The following is a 17,703-nucleotide window of genomic DNA, read 5'->3' on the forward strand; positions in this document are numbered from 1 at the left end:
TGCATCTTATTAAACAGGTAATTCTCTAATGGATCAATGAAAACAAAACGATGACAAGTTGTGGTCAACAGTCCTTGAATGTGCTGATGGTTGTGTTCTTATTGCTCTTGTCAGCAGGTAATGTTTCTTCCAGAAATTTATTTTTATGTCAGCTGGGCGAGGGGATAAATGGGTTAAAACTTCATCAAACCCAAGTGCCTACAAAACTAATGGTACCATAGGTAATGCTATGAGTTGAAAAAAAAGCACTGTGCAACTTAAACTTAGCTGTGCATTTGGTGACTGGAAGCTAAAACAAGAATACTAAAATAGCAATACTATTTCATTTAGGAAAGGAACACTAATAGGACACAGACAAGATAAGCAGACTCAACATTTGACATTCAACTTGAATAATAATTTTCTTTACTATTTTAATTCTGAATAGGCTATCAGCTCCTTAAAATGAAGGATTCACACCATATAAATCAAACAATTCTGCCAAATGATCCACGTACGGCAGACCTAGGAAGCAAGGTTGTATCATGTGCATTTTCACATTGGACAAAAGAGGATGTGTGTTTATGTGTACGGCTCATGTTATCTTCACGCTATGCCTGTTCATAGTCTTCTGCTGCTATAGTTAAGTTTACAAAAGAGTTCCAATTAGAAGTAGTACTTTTCACAGGCTCATAACTTTCAGAAGCTCACCAGTTTTCTGAAATTTTCAATGTTTGTAATTCTGTCTGAAGGTGATTTATTCTCAGGAAGTTTAAGCAGAATCCCATCCCAGAATTTTTTTCCTAGTTCCATAAGGGAGTAAAATGACATCCATCCCATTTTAAAATACTCTAATTGCACTTTTGTCATGAGGAATACAGCAGATACATTTGAAACTTGGAATGGATTAATTGAGGATGAATAATAACAACTAGCTCTTTTTATATAATGATTTTCATTCATATTTCTTAATGTGCTTGATGAACTTAGAGGAGCATTAGTATCCCTATTTTAGAGGTGGAGAAACTGAAGCACAAAGTTGAATGACTTACTCACGTTTACACAGATAGCGGCAGAGTCAAATAATCTAAAGGCAGGAAATGTGGGCAAAATCGGGTTGAATTTATTGTTCAGGCAGGCTGATAACCTTTAATTACATGATCATAACTTATCCCAACTACATGTGCCCAGCTATATTGTAGGAAAAAAATATATCATCATCTATCTCAGAAACAGCATGTCATCGTAGTAATAAATACTATTTCATATGCATATGCACAGGGGATAGAGTTAAGTTTGCACCATCAGCCATAATGTTCATATTTACTGGCTTTTGAGAATTTTACTTTTCAACGTTAATGTTATACCTTGACTGTTCATATCAATATCTATCCTCAAACCAAAACAAAGCTGAGCCATTTTTATGTGTCACACAAACATCTATCCTCGAACCAAAACAAAGCTGTTAGGTCTGAATTTAATATGTTTAGGCTTTTCAGCCCTGACACTGTCTCTTTGGGGAGAGGTGAAATGCTGTCTGTAAAGAAAAATGTCTTTGCTTTGATCCTGTTTACATAGGACTTCTGCATATTATATAAATCATTGATAAATACCAGGCACTATTCTAGCATTTTATTTTATTTGTTTATGCATGTATACCTTATCCTGTAATAGATCCTTTATTATTTTTTTGACATTTCTTATTAGCACATAGGGTGCATGACTCTATGCTGCAGGATAGGTGTTTACAATGATAATGGCAGCTTTAATTTATGTACCCCAGGTAGGATTGTCAAAAGCTTTCGGTGCTGGCCTAACTCTATGCCTGCTGAAGTCAGTGAGAGTTTTACGTTGGGAATGATGTTAACCAGTGTTAAGTACCTTTGAAAATTCTATCCCCAGCCTTTATAAAGCATTAACACAATTGAGAGTGTTTTCTTGGCCTCCTTTCACATAAACAGCAAGTTTCCTAAAACAATGGAGGCATGTTAATTTTGTAGCAGCATCACAGTAACAAAGGTCCATAGTAACTTTGCTGATAACCATAGTAATTACACGGTAACTTGTGTTTATCTATGTAATCAACTCAGATATATGTACAATGTATGTCCCGTATACCCCAGATTCTGTAAAGGGAGACGACTGGCTTTACATAATTTGAATGAAAGAACTACAGGATGCTGCTTTTTATTGCAATTATACTAATTTCATACTTGAAAAAAGTAGAATTGGAAAGGATAAAAACAAGGATATTTGAAGATCATATCTAATAATCATTAAGAGCATAGTGTCTGATCACAACCACAAGGCACAGATTACAAAGGCTAGGATGACAATGAGCTGATAAGTCCCAGATGTACAGTGCAGCACTTTTGGGGACATTGTTTTGGAGAGCCAGGCAGGCAGGGAAGCAGCAACAGTGGGGTAGAGGAACAGCTGGATAGCTCAAATAAGATGATGGGGTTGGTAGAAGAACCAGAATAGTAGAGACCTGCATTGAGCAGCTTCAGCTGTGTTGGCTGGCCTCAGAAAGGAGATGCAGCTCCCTGCCTGCAGTCAGAAAGGTGTCTGAGTAGGTGGAAATAAGAATGAAAAGGAGAGCCTACGGTGAGGACAGGCAGGCTAGAGCTCTGTTAGAAAAGGCAGTAGCAGAATAGGAACGTTGCAACAAGGGCAGGTCAGGAATTTTTTAACAAACATTTTTTTGTCAGAAAATGCCAGTTTGTCAAAATTGAAACTTTTGGATGAAACATAATGGTTTTGATTAAACAAAAGGTTTCTCAGCTCCAGGACAGAAGAGAATGACCCACCCCAGAATAGCCAATTGCCCACTGCTTAGAGCACTCTCCTAGGACCCAGGTTGTAGGCTTTGCTCTGCCTGATTTGGCCTAGTGGTCAGGCAGAGCAGACCCTTGAACCTGGCTTTTCCGTATCCCAGGTGAGTGCCCTAATGGGAGGTGTTGGGTCATCCCTGAACTAGAGACTGATTAAGCCACACATTATTGATGAATTATTCCTGTGCTAGGCTCCAGCCAATCCACAAGGCCAAAGCCACTCCGGTGACTCTCAGGGCAGGTATATAAGTCTCAAAGGAGAAACAGCAGATCAGTTTGCTCAGCGTCACTTCATGGCTTGGGACTCATCCCTGCCTGATAGTGCTAACAGACTCCATAAGCCTTAGCCTGCTGCAGCCTAGCTCTTGCTCCAACCCTGCTCTGATTCTTGATTCCAGCTCTGACCCCCCTGGCTTCGACCACTGGCCCAACTGCCACAGCTCTGACCACTAAGCCTGACCATTCCCAACATGGTTTCTGATACTCAAGCACTGGGCTAGTGGCTCTTTGGAGGGGGGACAGGGACTTTGTTATTTTTATGAAAATTTTGAAAGGTCTTGGTTTCATTCTAATGTGGAATGAAAACAAATTTAGAAACCTTGACATTTTCCACAAAAATGGAATTTGTGTAGGCCAGCTCTAATGGCAACCCTCTGACCAATATGATTGAACTGGGACGATTAAGACTGTGATGGAGAGCAAGAAGAGACAAAATGGTAGGACTTTTTGGTACTCACTAGTTCGATGTGGCTGTACCAATAACTCACAATAAAGGGAGCCATGCATGCATGCTACAAAGAATATCTGCCCTGTCTGCTTTAACTCCTAAGCATATAGTTTGATTTAATTCAACTGAATGATGCTTTTGTTACAAAATAATGGGTTGAAACTCATTGATGAAGTTATGGATGGTAGTGAATTTCATATTAACATACAAAACTTGGCAATTTTTTTGCACTTCACAATCATTTTCTTTTATACTTGAAAGGGGTCATGTCTATGTTTAAACAATCACAGGATATCAAGTGAATGGTATATATTTTGTTACAATGAGCACCTACCTCTGATTGAAAGCATCAGTATTCAAAACAAATAAAATAAAAGACTTCTACGCTAACTTGGTACTAAACTCATAGCAATACTCTCCAGAGCTAGCTAACAAAATCTATGAAAGCAGCATTACATTGGACTGCGTATTCAGACATTTTAGTTACATTGGCTGCTTATTTTTCTGAACATATTGCAAGTAAACCCTGAAAGACCAGGATAAATCAATCATTCAAAGCCTGATAGTCTATTCTGCCCGAGAAATGTGCATGCACAGAGATAGGAGGATATAGCCTCCTCACATTATTCGTAGTAAATTTCAAATGTGGGGTAGAGTTTTACATATGCTACTTCACTTCAGAAAAAGTATGTTATACCTTTCACCTCTGCAAGAGGTAACTTAAACATTTCAATAAAACCACTGGGGTAGGTAGGTGGAAATAAGGTAAGAGAAGGTAAATTGGGACAAGGAGAACAATAAAACTGAAAAGTGATAAATGTAAAATTGATGAGAAATTTTTTTTTACACATACACAATTACATATAAATTGTGGAACTCATTGTCATAAGATATTATTCAGGGTAAGAGCTCAGTAGGTTTGAAACAAAAAAGATCAGACATATGTATATGGATAGTGATAACATTCAGAGTTACATATTAGATAGGACAAAATATATATATTAAAAATTTCTGCTTTAAGCACATAAGCCAAACAGTAACTGATGGGAGCTAGGAAGTAACTTCACTTTTCTGGAGGTTATGCCATAATTTTCCATGATGGCATTTCTTGCATCTTCATTTTTGGAGCATTTGAAACTAGACACTGCCAAAGAAAGGATATAGGATTAGATAGATCACAGAGCTGATTAAGTTCAGCACTTCTTGGGTTCCTAAACGTTAAAAACAGTTGGATAAATGTTAAATTTGTTAGTATGTATCTCTGCATTTTTGAGGGATGGGTGTCTGCAGGAGCAGCCCCACAAATCAGGTACTTACTGAAGTGCCTAGGTATGGATTTAGAAGCCTAACTTTAGGGACAGATGTTGGAAACTGTAGCCCATGGTCACAAAGGAAGTCAATGGCAGATCTGGGTACAGAACTCAGAACTAAAGTTGTTCAGAAATTTTCCATCAATGTTTTCTTGACAGAAGATGCAGTTTCTGCCAAATTGAAATTTTCTGTGGGAAACATTTTTCAGTTTTCTGTCAGGAAGGTTTAAGTGGAATATTTCATCTCAAGTCAACCCAAATCAAAACATTTCAGTTAGTCATTAATCTATGTCTGCTTGAGCTGCTGCAATGGGAGTTGTAGTTTGGGTGCCTTGTGCCCCCAATCTTCTCGTGAGCCAGGTTCCCTGGCTGGACTAAGTTTCCCCATGATGCACTGTAAACTTCTCTCTGGTTGAATCAATGTGGTGCACCACAGGACATATAGTCCAGCTGGGGAGTCCATCCCATATAGAATGGGAGCATGAGACACTCAAACTACAGTTCCTATGAAGCACCATGGCTGCTCAGTCGGACACAGATTAATGTTGAAGTAAACTGAAATTAAATGTTTCAATTCAGTTCAACAAACCAAAATGAAACATTTTGGTTAGCTAATATCAAAACATTTCACTTAAATTAGAAATGTCTAAATTACATTTTTCTAACTGAAATTTTCCTGAGCTTTCAATTCCATGAAAAGTTTTGATATTTCAGATATTCACCCTGATTCAGGATGAAAATAGATGTCAAAATATTTGCATTTTCCACAGGATGGAAATTTTGGTTTTTGATCAGCTCTCCTCAAAACCTCTGAGTTCAATGGCTGTGGCCTTAATCAAAAGATGGCATAGTCTTCCTCTCAGTAGATGATAGCAAAGGAGTAATACCAGGATTGAAATGCACTCATTTCTCTTTAATTTCCATTGGCACCTAGTTCACTCAGGCATTGTCTGCAGCCAAATATATACCAGTTTAGTTAAACTGGTGCAAACCTTTGTGTGTACACTCTATCTTGGTAAGCTGATACAATAATAATAAGTAATAATGAGACCACCACCTACCTCTTATATAGAGCTTTTCAACAGAAGATCTCAAAGCGATTTAACAAAAAAGGTCAGAATCATTATCCCAATTTTCAAACAATTATAAAAATATGAGTGTACATGCTCAAAGTTGCACCAGTTAACTAAATCAGTTTAAAATAACACCTTAATTTATTGGTGCAACTTTGGGTGTACAGCAGTCCATAGTGTGTCTGTCTCAGTTCTGTAAAATCAGAGTAAAAATACATCATTTCTCCCATGTTTTGTCTGTTGTCTATATTTAGACTGTAAGGTCTTCAAGGGCAGAGACTGTGTGTGTAATCTGAGATGTGGCTTCAAGGCACTACCATAATATAACCCCTAAATAAATTAAAGTAGTGCCAAAGTGTGAGAGCTGGGGTTAGCAACAGACCTCAAACTCCTACAAGGCATACTAACCACCACACAACAATTAGCCTAGAGCCCAAATTCTGGGGAAATATACAGAGATGATTTATTTCTTTCAAGAGAATTGACCAGCAAAACCAGCGTAACAAAAAACCTGCAAAATGATTTAAAAGACATAATACCTGCCATACATGAGGATTTAATTTTAAAAAAATTAAGATCTGAACGGTAATTGTGTTTCCATTAACAGCCGTGTTAGTCTGTATTCGCAAAAAGAAAAGGAGTACTTGTGGCACCTTAGAGACTAACCAATTTATTTGAGCATAAGCTTTCGTGAGCTACAGCTCACTTCATCGGATGCATACTGTGGAAACTGCAGAAGACATTATATACACAGAGACCATGAAACAATACCTCCTCCCATCCCACTCTCCTGCTGGTAATAGCTTATCTAAAGTGATCACTCTGGATTTGTGCTGGAAATGTCCCACCTTGATTTTCATACACATTGTAAGGAGTTTGGTCACTTTGGATAAGCTATTACCAGCAGGAGAGTGAGTTTGTGTGTGTGGTTTTTGGAGGGAGAGGTGGGGGGTGAGAAAACCTGGATTTGTGCTAGAAATGGCCCACCTTGATTATCATACACATTGTAAAGAGAGTGGTCACTTTGGATGGGCTATTACCAGCAGGAGAGTGAGTTTGTGTGGAGGGGGGAGAGGGGGAGGGTGAGAAAACCTGGATTTGTGCTGGAAATGGCCCAACTTGATTATCATACACATTGTAAGGAGAGTGATCACTTTAGATAAGTTATTACCAGCAGGAGAGTGGGATGGGAGGAGGTATTGTTTCATGGTCTCTGTGTATATAATGTCTTCTGCAGTTTCCACAGTATGCATCCGATGAAGTGAGCTGTAGCTCACGAAAGCTTACGCTCAAATAAATTGGTTAGTCTCTAAGGTGCCACAAGTACTCCTTTTCTTTTTGTGTTTCCATTGTTATTGTTCTAGATATTGTATACTCACAGTTGTTCAGGCCTGTTAGCATGGTCATATCTTTTAATTATTATTTTTGGGAGATCAATGCCTATCAAAATAATGACCTTTACAGTAGAGCAGATGTTTCTGACACATTAATAACAGCCACCTTAAATCATGTGCCTTTGGACTCTTATTTCAGTTTGCATGTATGTTTTTTCTTTACTGATAGTAAAATCATCCCAGAAAAATCTTAAACTTTTCTAGATCTTTGCTGATATCTCCATAGTTTTAATACTGCATAGTTGAAGATATGTATTTAAATATTTTAGTGTTCCTTGCCGTTCAAAATTGTGATAGTTATGGACAGCACTTCATCTCTTCTGTTTAAAAAATAAATGAATTAAAATTTAAAAAAAGTCAGAAATATAGTAACTCAAAATCGAAAATATCACAAAAATGCTTTTCTTGCTTTCAATAGTCGTATCAATATTATGAGGTTGAAACTCCTGAAATACGTGATTACTGTTTCTCAGAAGCCAGGGGAAAAATTATTTAAGATAATTGAAAAATGAGAATGGATGTGACATGCAACTAGCACATATGACTCACAAAGACAATATCAATCTTTGTTTTACAGCATTGTCTGCACATTTTCGTGTCTGTGAGCCATATACAGACTACAAAGGCCGCTACCACTTTGGTTTTCACTGTCCACGTCTTTCTGACAATAAATCTTACATCTTCTGCTGTCACCATAACAACACGGTATTTAAATACTGCTGCAATGAGACAGAATTTCAGACTGTTATGCAGATGAACCTAACGGGGAATGCAGATGGATATATGCATAAGTAAGTAAATGAGTTATAAAGTACTCTTTACCAAATTATTCCTAGTCTAATCACATAATGTAAGATATATTTAATGATGGAAGCAATTAGAATAATTGTACATGCACAGAAACGTTCCTAGAAGCTCTTCTGTACAAGTCTTCTTCTCATGAAGGGGATGTTTACCTTTGCTTCTATTGCTTCAGTGCCCATTATATAAATTCCTAAGAGCATGTATGTAAATTTTATAAGCAAATAGGCTGTTTCTCCCCCCAAAATTGGACAAAACCGTGTTTAAATGTGTATCTGAAAACCCCAACAAGTGATGGCAAGAGAAAGGCAAGTTGACATTTTTCAGACTATCCCAAATGTTTTACATGGATAATTGCTATTTTGAATTTGTGCATGTTTTGCATATTAATGACTTGCAATCACGGAGCTTGATCAGCAAAATGCACTTGGTTGTTTAATCACCTTGTCTGCTGCTTGAGATCTCTTTTCACATTCTCTTTTTAAAAGCAGCTCTGTGGCCTGTTGTTAAAGATAGAAAATAAGAACTTTTGCAGAAAAACTGACAAGGTAGTAAGTAGATCCTGAATTATGGACTGCCCATGCTGTGGGGGCAAGATTTCCAGGTCCAGACTCTCTCCTTTGCACTACTCAAGAATTCTCACCGTGGCTGAATTCCCCTGATGGAGGGTGGCGCTCTCAACTGAGAGCCAGCTCCTAAGACAACTGCCCCCCTCATCCTGGCTCAGGGGCAATGTCAGGGGAGGGAAGGTTTCAGCTTCAGAAGGAGTGGTAGGGAGCGCCATTGCACCAGTTTTCAGCTAGTGTATGATTCTTAGGTCTTGAACACGCACCATTGAAGTCAATGGGAGTTTTGCCATTGACTTCTATGGGAGCCGGGGCAGGGTTGTAGGTCTCTTTGAGATTATATTCTCCTGTCATAAATTAGGCTATTTTAACTCTCAGTGGTGCCAGGGCCAGAACAATCAGAGAGCTAGTTATGCCTCCTTAATAGCCCCCTCACACTACTGTACTGAGAGTGTCTTGGATTTTGTCTACACACAAAAGTTGTACCACTGACTATGCCAATCTAGCTAAAACAGTGCAATACCTCTAGTGTGGTCTCAGTTATATCAGTATAGCTTATTCCCAAATGGGAAGAGGAATAAGCTATGCCAGTATAAGGCACCTTAATACTGGTATAAGAGCATCCACACTAGATGTCTCAGTTTAAAAAAAAAATCACCTCTCTAACCAAAACAGCTATACAAGTATAAAAACTGTCCATAGTTTGGGCCTTGGATGCATGACAGAATCTAGCCTTATATTTTTACAAAAGTGATACACCAAAAACTGTTCACTACCACCAAGTTTGTTACACCTTTAGAGATAAACTTGCAAAGCATTTTCTGGGGTTCATTCATGAGTTGTTTATTCATGTCGCCAACTTCAAATTTGTTTAATCTATTTTGGATTACTTAGACAATTTATTTATGAACAGTACTCTAAAAAGAGAAATGGATAGCATATGGGAGAGAGGATAATTTGGGGTCCCCGTTGGCAATCTAATTTTGTTTTCATACCTTATAGGAGTGGTGGCTAGAGCCTTTGATAAGCACCACTATTTATATATCTAACAATAATAATTAACAAATCATTCAGCTTTGCCACGGAACGTTTTACTTCCGTATTCCTTATGGGTGAAATTCACCTTGTGCCAAGAACCAGCAAAAGGGCCATGTGCCACTGAAGTCCTATTTTCAGGTTTGGACTGGGATTCAGTGGTGCATGAGGTTTGTGCTGCACATCTGCACAGGGGTGAATTGTACCCTACGTGTGTAAAATCATGCACAGTAGAAGGAGAATTAAAAAAGAGAAGTCCCAGGACCATGACTTTAGCATTGCTGCAGCTGAGCCAGTCTTCCCCTCTTTGCAACCTACTGGACTATCAGGACTGTGAAGGGATTGATCAGGGTCAGGAAAAGGAGTGGAAGCTAGAGATCTATGAGCAACTCTGGCCACAATCTTCAGACTTCCTGGTCAGGCACTCAGACAGGTTCTCCCAGGCAAAAATAACACAGCCAGTTCCCACCCAGGTGGTTTGATCATGGAGGGGTAGTTAAACTGCATTAATGAATCTCCTCCCACCCTACCCTACCCCACCCCACCCTACCCTTTCTTTTTGATGTGGTATTAATCCAAGTAGGGAAAAAAAGGAAACATCTTGCTTTATAGCTGTAATTCTCCAGCTCTTCCTCCCAATCCCCACCACTTCTGCTTCAGCCATGTACATTTTTTGTGGAAAGAATAATGACAGCTGTGTAGAAAGGGAAGGAGAATCCTGAATCACTGCTTCCTCCATCCACGTGAAACTTCAGTACTTTTTAGTGCAGCTTTGCCCTCCAGTCTATATAGAGAGCCTGACCCAAAGCCTGCGAACTTGCTGAGGGTGCAATCCATTCCATCATCCAGCTCATTAATGAAGATGTTGAACAAAACCAGCCCCAGAATCAACCCTTGGGGCACACTCCTCTTGATTCCGGCCGCCAACTAGACATCGAGCCATTGATCACTATCCGTTTAGCCTGACGATCTAGCTAGCTTTCTATCCATCTTATAGTCCATTCATCCAATCCATACTCTTTAACTTGCTGGCAAGAATACTGTGGAAGACTGTATCAAAAGCTTTGCTAAAGTCAAGGTATATCATGTCCAGTGCTTTTCCCATATCTACAAAGCCAGTTATCTCACCATAGAAAGCAATCAGGTTGGTCAGGCATGACTTGCCCTTGGTGAATCCATGTTAACCTTTCCTGATCACCTACCTCTCCTCCAAGTGCTTCAAAATGGATTCCTGAAGGACTTGCTCCATGATTTTTCGGGGACTGAGGTTAGGCTGACCGCTCTGTAGTTCCCCAGATTGTTCATCTTCCATTTTTTAAAGATGGGCACTATATTTGCTTTTTTCCAATTGTCCAGGACTACCCGCCCACCCCAATCGCCATGAGTTTTCAAAGATAATGGCCAATAGCTCTGCAATCATATCAGCCAACTCCCTCAGCACCCTTGGATGCATTGCATCCAGTTCAATGGACTTGTGCATGTCCACCTTTTCTAAATAGTCCTTAGCCTGTTCTTTCACCACCAAGGGCTGCTCACCTCCTCCCCATGCTGTACTGCCCAGTGCAGCAGCCTGGGAGCTGATCTTGTCTGTGAAGACCGAGGCAAAAAAAGCATTGAGTACTTCAATGCTAACATCAGTGGGGTTATATATGTGGTCAGATTTGGATTGATGTTACTGCAAATGGCCCCATGTAATTGTGAGTACAAGATACCAGAGAAAATGATACCTAAATATATTTTATTACTCTTATTCAGCTATATTGTATGCATATAAACCCTAATTATTGGTTTAAAACAGTGACAATGGTTCATTTACAATGATGCCAGAGGGCTATAGCTAAAAAGGAACATGCTTTAGTCCAAAGTTTTGGGACTCCACTTATTTAATGTACAGCAAGGGGATGGTGTAGATGGTTAAGAGACTAGACTCAGACCCAGGAGAGTGGGTTTCAGTTCAGCAAACTTCCTTTGTGACTTCCTTGGACAAGTCATTTCTCTGTGCCCCTGTTTCTCCCTCTGGTTTCTCTGTGCCTCTGTTTCCCCATTTGTAATATGAGAATTATAGCACTTTGCTACTTCATATAGGATTTTCTGAGTATAAACAACATCAATGTATGTGATGTGCTCAGATACTACAGTGGCCATAAAAACACAGGGGAAGACGGATCTAATTCCTCCTCCCCACCCCACTGTGTTTTGCTTTCTTGCTTTTGCATACAGTACCTTGAGGACAATAAGAAAAATGCACTAAAAGTACAAACAATGCAGGCTTTGTTGGGAAAGTAGGCCTAGGCTGTGGTTTTCAAAAGAGCCTAAGAGAATGAGGTCTGAATTTCATTGGGAGCTGGGCACCTTGTTCCCTTAGCCTTCGTATGCTACTATTTTAGAGCTTTGAGAGGGTTTGAACTTAATTTTGGTCTGAATCTAGTCCTTTTATCTCTCTATTATATTGGAATGAATGGGAAAACTAGAGTGAGAGTTCTGTAAAGCAGTGACCTCAAAACTTGCATCCAGTGCAGCATTCTGGGAGCTGATCTTGTCTGTGAAGACCGAGGGAAAAAAAGCATTGAGTACTTCAGCTTTTTCCACATCATCTGTCACTAGGTTGCCTCCCCCATTCAGTAAGGGTCCCACACTTTCCCTGACCACCTTCTTGTTGCTAACATACCTGTAGAAACCTTTCTTGTTACCCTTCACATCCCTTGCTAGTTGCAACTCCATTTGTGCTTTGGCCTTCCTGATTACATCCCTGCATTGTTGAGCAATATTTTTATACTCCTCCCTAGTCACCAGTTAACGCTCTCCCCAATGCTGAGCAGAAAGTCACAAAGCGTTAATCATAGCTCAGTGAATAATGGATTTTTCACTTTGGGGTGGAACAGAAAAAAAATCTAGTTTGACCAATGAAAACCAATGTTTTCAAACATTTTCATCAAATCAAAAGATCAAAAAAGAAACATTTCAGGTTGACTCAAAGGGAAATGTTTCGTTTTTTTGATGTGTTTGAAGCTGACCAAAATGCTTCAGTCAACTCTAAACAAATATTTTTTCAGTTTTTCATTTCAGTTCAGCCATTTTCAGGTGTTTTCACTATTTTAAAAAAAGTTGGCCAAATTTGAATTTGAAACACTGTTTCAAAATGAAAAGTCAAATGAAAATGTTTTGAAACAATTTTTTGACTTTGAAATTTTTTCCCCAACTGAAACTATTAGTTAATACATGAATAGTTTCGGAGTATCGGAAAATGCATTTTTGATGCAAAAAGAAATCTATTCACTGAAAAAATGTCACCCAGCTCTAATGTTAAAACATTAAGGGCCAAATTCTGTGCTTGGTGTAAATTAGCACAGCTCCAGTGAAATCAGTGGCGCTGTGCCAGCTTATACCCAGGAGAGAATTCGGACCTTTGTCTTCTGGGAATTTAATATGAAATGCCACAGGTTTGTTGGAGTTCAGTACCTGTAACATGTCTGTTCCCTGGCTTCATGCCTCTGACTGGGCAGTTCCTATATTCACTTCTCCTAGCCACAAACCCTGACTGCATAGGTTTTTTGTGCAGCATAGAGGTTCAGTGAAAGAGGTAATGATGCCAGTCTGGCTCAGCTCTCTTTCCTCCGACAGTTTTTGAGGCGTTACAACAGAATTGCTGCTACTTTAGTTCCCACCACTTTATGTAATCAAGGGGGTAATCTAGGCTACTGTCATTAGGCTAAATCAGCTCCCTGGGAGGTGTCCTGATAAAGCAGCCATAACTGTTCCTAAGATCCTGCAACCCTTCTGCAAACAGAAGTGAATGGAAGTTTTGCCTACACGGGGTCTGCAAGATTAGATGTTAAGTAGAGTATGCTTCTATTGCAAGGGATTAATCGGAGCTAAGATTAGTGATTCTTGGTATGTATAGTACTGTGTTCAATACACACATTTCCTCTGGTCTCACTGTAAGATCAGAGATCAAAATCATAAAATATAAATGTGTGCATGCACATACACATGCAAAGGGCACACAAAGTATATATCCAGCATCTCCTTCAGAGCCTATTGTTTAAATGCTTCCTAGCTTGTGGGTTATTACTTGCAGCCAGATTCTGCCAGCCTTATTCATCCTGAGTAATAATTTACACCATAACCTAAAAAGTAATACAAGAATTCCTTTCTCAAACTGACTGGGTGAAAATTTGGGGGGGAAACCTCTGTGATCAATATAAATGATCCTGAACTTAATCTACTCCTACCTGAGAAAATTAGCTTGGGAGAATACAATACTGCACATAGTACCTCATCCAATATATTTTGAATATGGCACTGTTCACGGAGTAAGGTATTACCCAACATGAGTAAGTGGCAGAATCTGGCTCCAATAAATATCTCTGCTCTCTTGAGGCTTCATCCAAAACCTCTTGAAGACAAAAGATTCCTATTGACTTCTATGAACTTTGGTTCAGGTCCTTGAAGGAGCAGCTTTGCATTATTCATTAACTCAACTATTTAAATGGTGAATTAATTTCAAAATGTATGTACATGACCCTTAAGGTAGACTACATAAGCTAAATTCAAACTTGATGTCATGAGCTGTACACGTGCTTACACAAGACCTGAATGTGTCTGTTCTGTTCCTGTGGACTAGAAGGGCATGATAACTACAGATTACACACTGTTACGACTAATGTTCTAGCTTGCATCTGTTTTAATTAGTCTGCAGAAGAGTAACTTGAGAATTGTTAGACAAATGAATGCTGGTCTCTAACCTGGTTACATTACAATTTCACATCATCGGATCTCTTTTCTGTGTTTAAAAAAATGTTAAGGCTTTTGCTAAGGATATCCAGTTGGTGCTCTGTGATTCTTTCAATAGAGAGAATTTTTGAGCTTGTAGTCAACTATAACCCACATACCCATATGAGAGTTATTACTGTTACAAAACTGTGTGAATAGTATTTTAACTCACCATAATCGAGAAAACAGGCTAAAGTCTGTCTAGCAAAGCGCTCGTTAACTTCAATGGGAGAATGCAGAGGTTCTATATTAGCTTGCCCCTGTAGTGCTGAAAATGTACTTAATTATGCTCCATAGGTTTATGAAAAGTTTTACTTCTCTTTTAATATGCTGCAAGAATTCTGTGAGGTTTTCAAAAGACCAGCTGGATTCTTTTTCCCAAAAGTTTCTGTTCAAGGGAAGAGGGATACACTTGGAGTGCTGTGTCAGCAGCAGCCAAAAGGGACACACTTTTGACAATTAAATTATGGACTTGGTTTGGTTATTTGGTTTTCTGAAATCCATCATATATGTCAAGTTTTCACAAGATTATTCCCACCCACTGTCTTTTTTCTTTAAGAAAACAGGGTGTGTGGGGTGAACCTACACAATGCAAAATTTCTTTGGGAAAGGTACGGGAGATTGACGAAGCAACGGACATCTGAAACTAGCCCTTTGGAGGGGAAATGTTTGAGTGATCTTTACTTATGGGCATGCCTGTGCCTGTAATTTCAGACAACTCCAATTAACCAAAACTCACCGTTCACCAAGTTTTAGTTATGTCCCCTGTGATTGTCCTATAGCCTCCTATTTGATGTGGTCCTTGGCCCTCAAACTCTGAGCAAACCTCTTCCCTTAAGCTAGCATCTCTAATTTTCAGAAACAGTCATGTGATGCTGTTAGATGTCCTTCAAGATCTCTAGCTAATGGAGACTGTATACATATAAACTGGGCTTAAGCCCCGGCCCAAAAGATAGCTAGGCATCTATCTCCATTTGGGATTCACAACGATTAACACCTAAGCCAGGTCAGCCCCCACCCCCCAGCCTCGTTTTTCATGAGAAAGGGAACAAGAGAGACAGAGAGGGAGAAAGGCCACCTACCCTTTGTAGCCAATAGCCCAGTGGTTAGACACTCACCTGGGATGTGGGAGACCTGTTTCTAAATCTCCACCCTGCTGAATTTGGAGCAGAGACTTAATTGGGGTTTCCCATATCCCAAGTGACTGACACTTTTGGCTGTATCCCACCAGTCTATAGTGTCAATCTCTCTCTCTGGGCCATTTAGTTATTTATACAAAGTAGAACATCTTCAACAGAAGAGATCAAGAGAGATCCACAGCAGAATACCCTAGAGCCTGGGGCTTAGAGCACTCTCCTGAAACAGGGTCCAGGAGACCTGGGTTTCAAGACTCTTCTCCAAATCAGGCGGAGTGGGGATTGAGAACAGCTCTCCCACAGTCCAGGTGAGTGTCCTAACCACTGGGCTATTGGGTATTCTGGGATGCACGCGCACACACACAGTTCCTGAGCTGGTCATCCTGGCTGTCATTTGTGTGGGGCTCTGAGCAGGCCTATCCCCATAGGTGAGATAGGAGGGGGAACACCTAGGGTGAAAATCCTGCCGGAACTTAGGTGTGAGCTGGGGTGCCAAGCGGCTCAGCACCATTAGGACTTGGGCAGTTTTGATCATGCCCACCAGCAGAACAGGGGTTTTGAGGATCTCAGTGGTGCCTAAATGTTGGGCTCAGGAGCCTACAGCGGTAGTTAGGTGCCTAAATCACTTTATGGATTCAGCCTTTAGGTACCACACTGATGGGCTCTCTAGAAAACGTAAAGGTAGCTCTAGGGACCTTTCTTTCTGTAACATATATGATAAATATAATTAGGAAAGGTCATACATAAGAAGTACACGTCAAAATATTCACTTGTATCCTCAGTTATACAGGTATCTAACCACCATCAGCCATCTGTGTATGGTTAAGAGAAAGAATTTGAAATGCATTGCTACTGTAATTATCAGCCCTGTCCAGAAAACAACATTCTCTATGGCTGTTTGCCTACATATAAATTATACAGCTACATTGAGCTGTTTGCAAGTGTTTTTTAAAAAGACAGAATTGTGGATTCCCTGATTTTTCCACATAGGCTCATATATGCCAAATAGAAGCTACTGATTCTGATTTTTTTTAAAAATGCTCTGGTCCAATCGTGCTTGCTAGTTGACTAAAGAGTCTCGGGACCTGGTGCAAAATTGGCTTGGGAAGGAGGAACAACAAGAGTGACTGCCCCTTTTGCATCTAGGGCCCAAAGTAAAAATCTAAGTAGGCTTCTGCAATTGGAAGGGGTGGAGATGAGGAAGAAAAGTATTTCCCATTCTCACAAGTCCTGATTCAAAGTCCACTGAAATTACGCAGGGTAAGTCTACACTGCAATTAGACACCTCCCATGCCAGCTGACTCGGACTCACAGTGCTTAGGCTAATAGGCTGTTTAACTGTGGTGTAGACGCTCTGGGACCCTCCCACCTGAACATCTACACCACAGTTAAACAGTCCCTTAGCCGAGCCCTGCGAGACCAAGTCAACTGGCATGGGCCAGCCACGGGTGTTTAATTGCGGTGTAGACATACCCTCTGAGGCTATATGTCAGTATAGCATATGTCACTCAGGGTTGTGACTAAGCCACTCCCCGGAGCGACAGAAGTTACACTGACCTAAGTACCAGCATGGACAGCGCTATGTCAGCGGGACAGATTCTTCTGCTGAGATAGCTACCACCACTCATTGGGGGCGGATTAATTAAGTTGATGGAGAGCTCTCTCCCACTGGCTTAGAAGGGCTACACTAGAGAGCTTACAGCTGCATCAGTGCAGCTGTGCTGCTGTAAGGTCTCTAGTGTAGCCATAGCCTAGGTCTTTCCATTGACTTCAAATGGACTTTGGATCAAGCCTATATTGTATTAGAATGAAAGCCAAAGTATTGGGTCATTGAGCTTTCCTAATAGGCCAATGAGTTAATCTGCTTCTAGTTAGTGGGTTAAAAGAATGCTGTCAGGTAATTTATGGTCCAGATTTAGGTATTGTATTATTAAAATTAGTGAAGGGCCTGAAGAGGAACCTTCAAAATGAAAACCTTTGCACTTCTTAGGAAGACACAGGGAAACGAGGGTAAAGAACATGATTTCAAATCTGGACAATAACACACATCAGAATTGCTTGACTAGGGAATTTCT

At 40.0% G+C, this 17,703-nt stretch overlaps 1 protein-coding gene across 7 annotated transcripts in view; it reads left to right on the top strand.

Moving 5' to 3' along the window:
* The window catches only part of SHISAL1 (shisa like 1), a 290,293-nt gene that overhangs the window by 212,453 nt on the left and 60,137 nt on the right, over positions 1 to 17,703 (top strand). For 6 of the 7 annotated variants that reach the window (XM_078849321.1, XM_078849325.1, XM_073316478.1 and 3 more), the window contains 2 exons: positions 18 to 117; positions 7,895 to 8,108. In XM_078849321.1, coding sequence (XP_078705447.1) covers positions 51 to 117; positions 7,895 to 8,108 — 281 coding nt within the window. In that variant the 5' untranslated portion in view covers positions 18 to 50. The remainder of the gene's footprint in view (positions 1 to 17; positions 118 to 7,894; positions 8,109 to 17,703) is intronic. The other variant, XM_078849330.1, reaches the window with a different exon arrangement.

The sequence above is a fragment of the Lepidochelys kempii genome, chromosome 1 (assembly GCF_965140285.1).
Source record: "Lepidochelys kempii isolate rLepKem1 chromosome 1, rLepKem1.hap1, whole genome shotgun sequence".
In the NCBI taxonomy this organism is placed as follows: Eukaryota; Metazoa; Chordata; order Testudines; family Cheloniidae; genus Lepidochelys; species Lepidochelys kempii.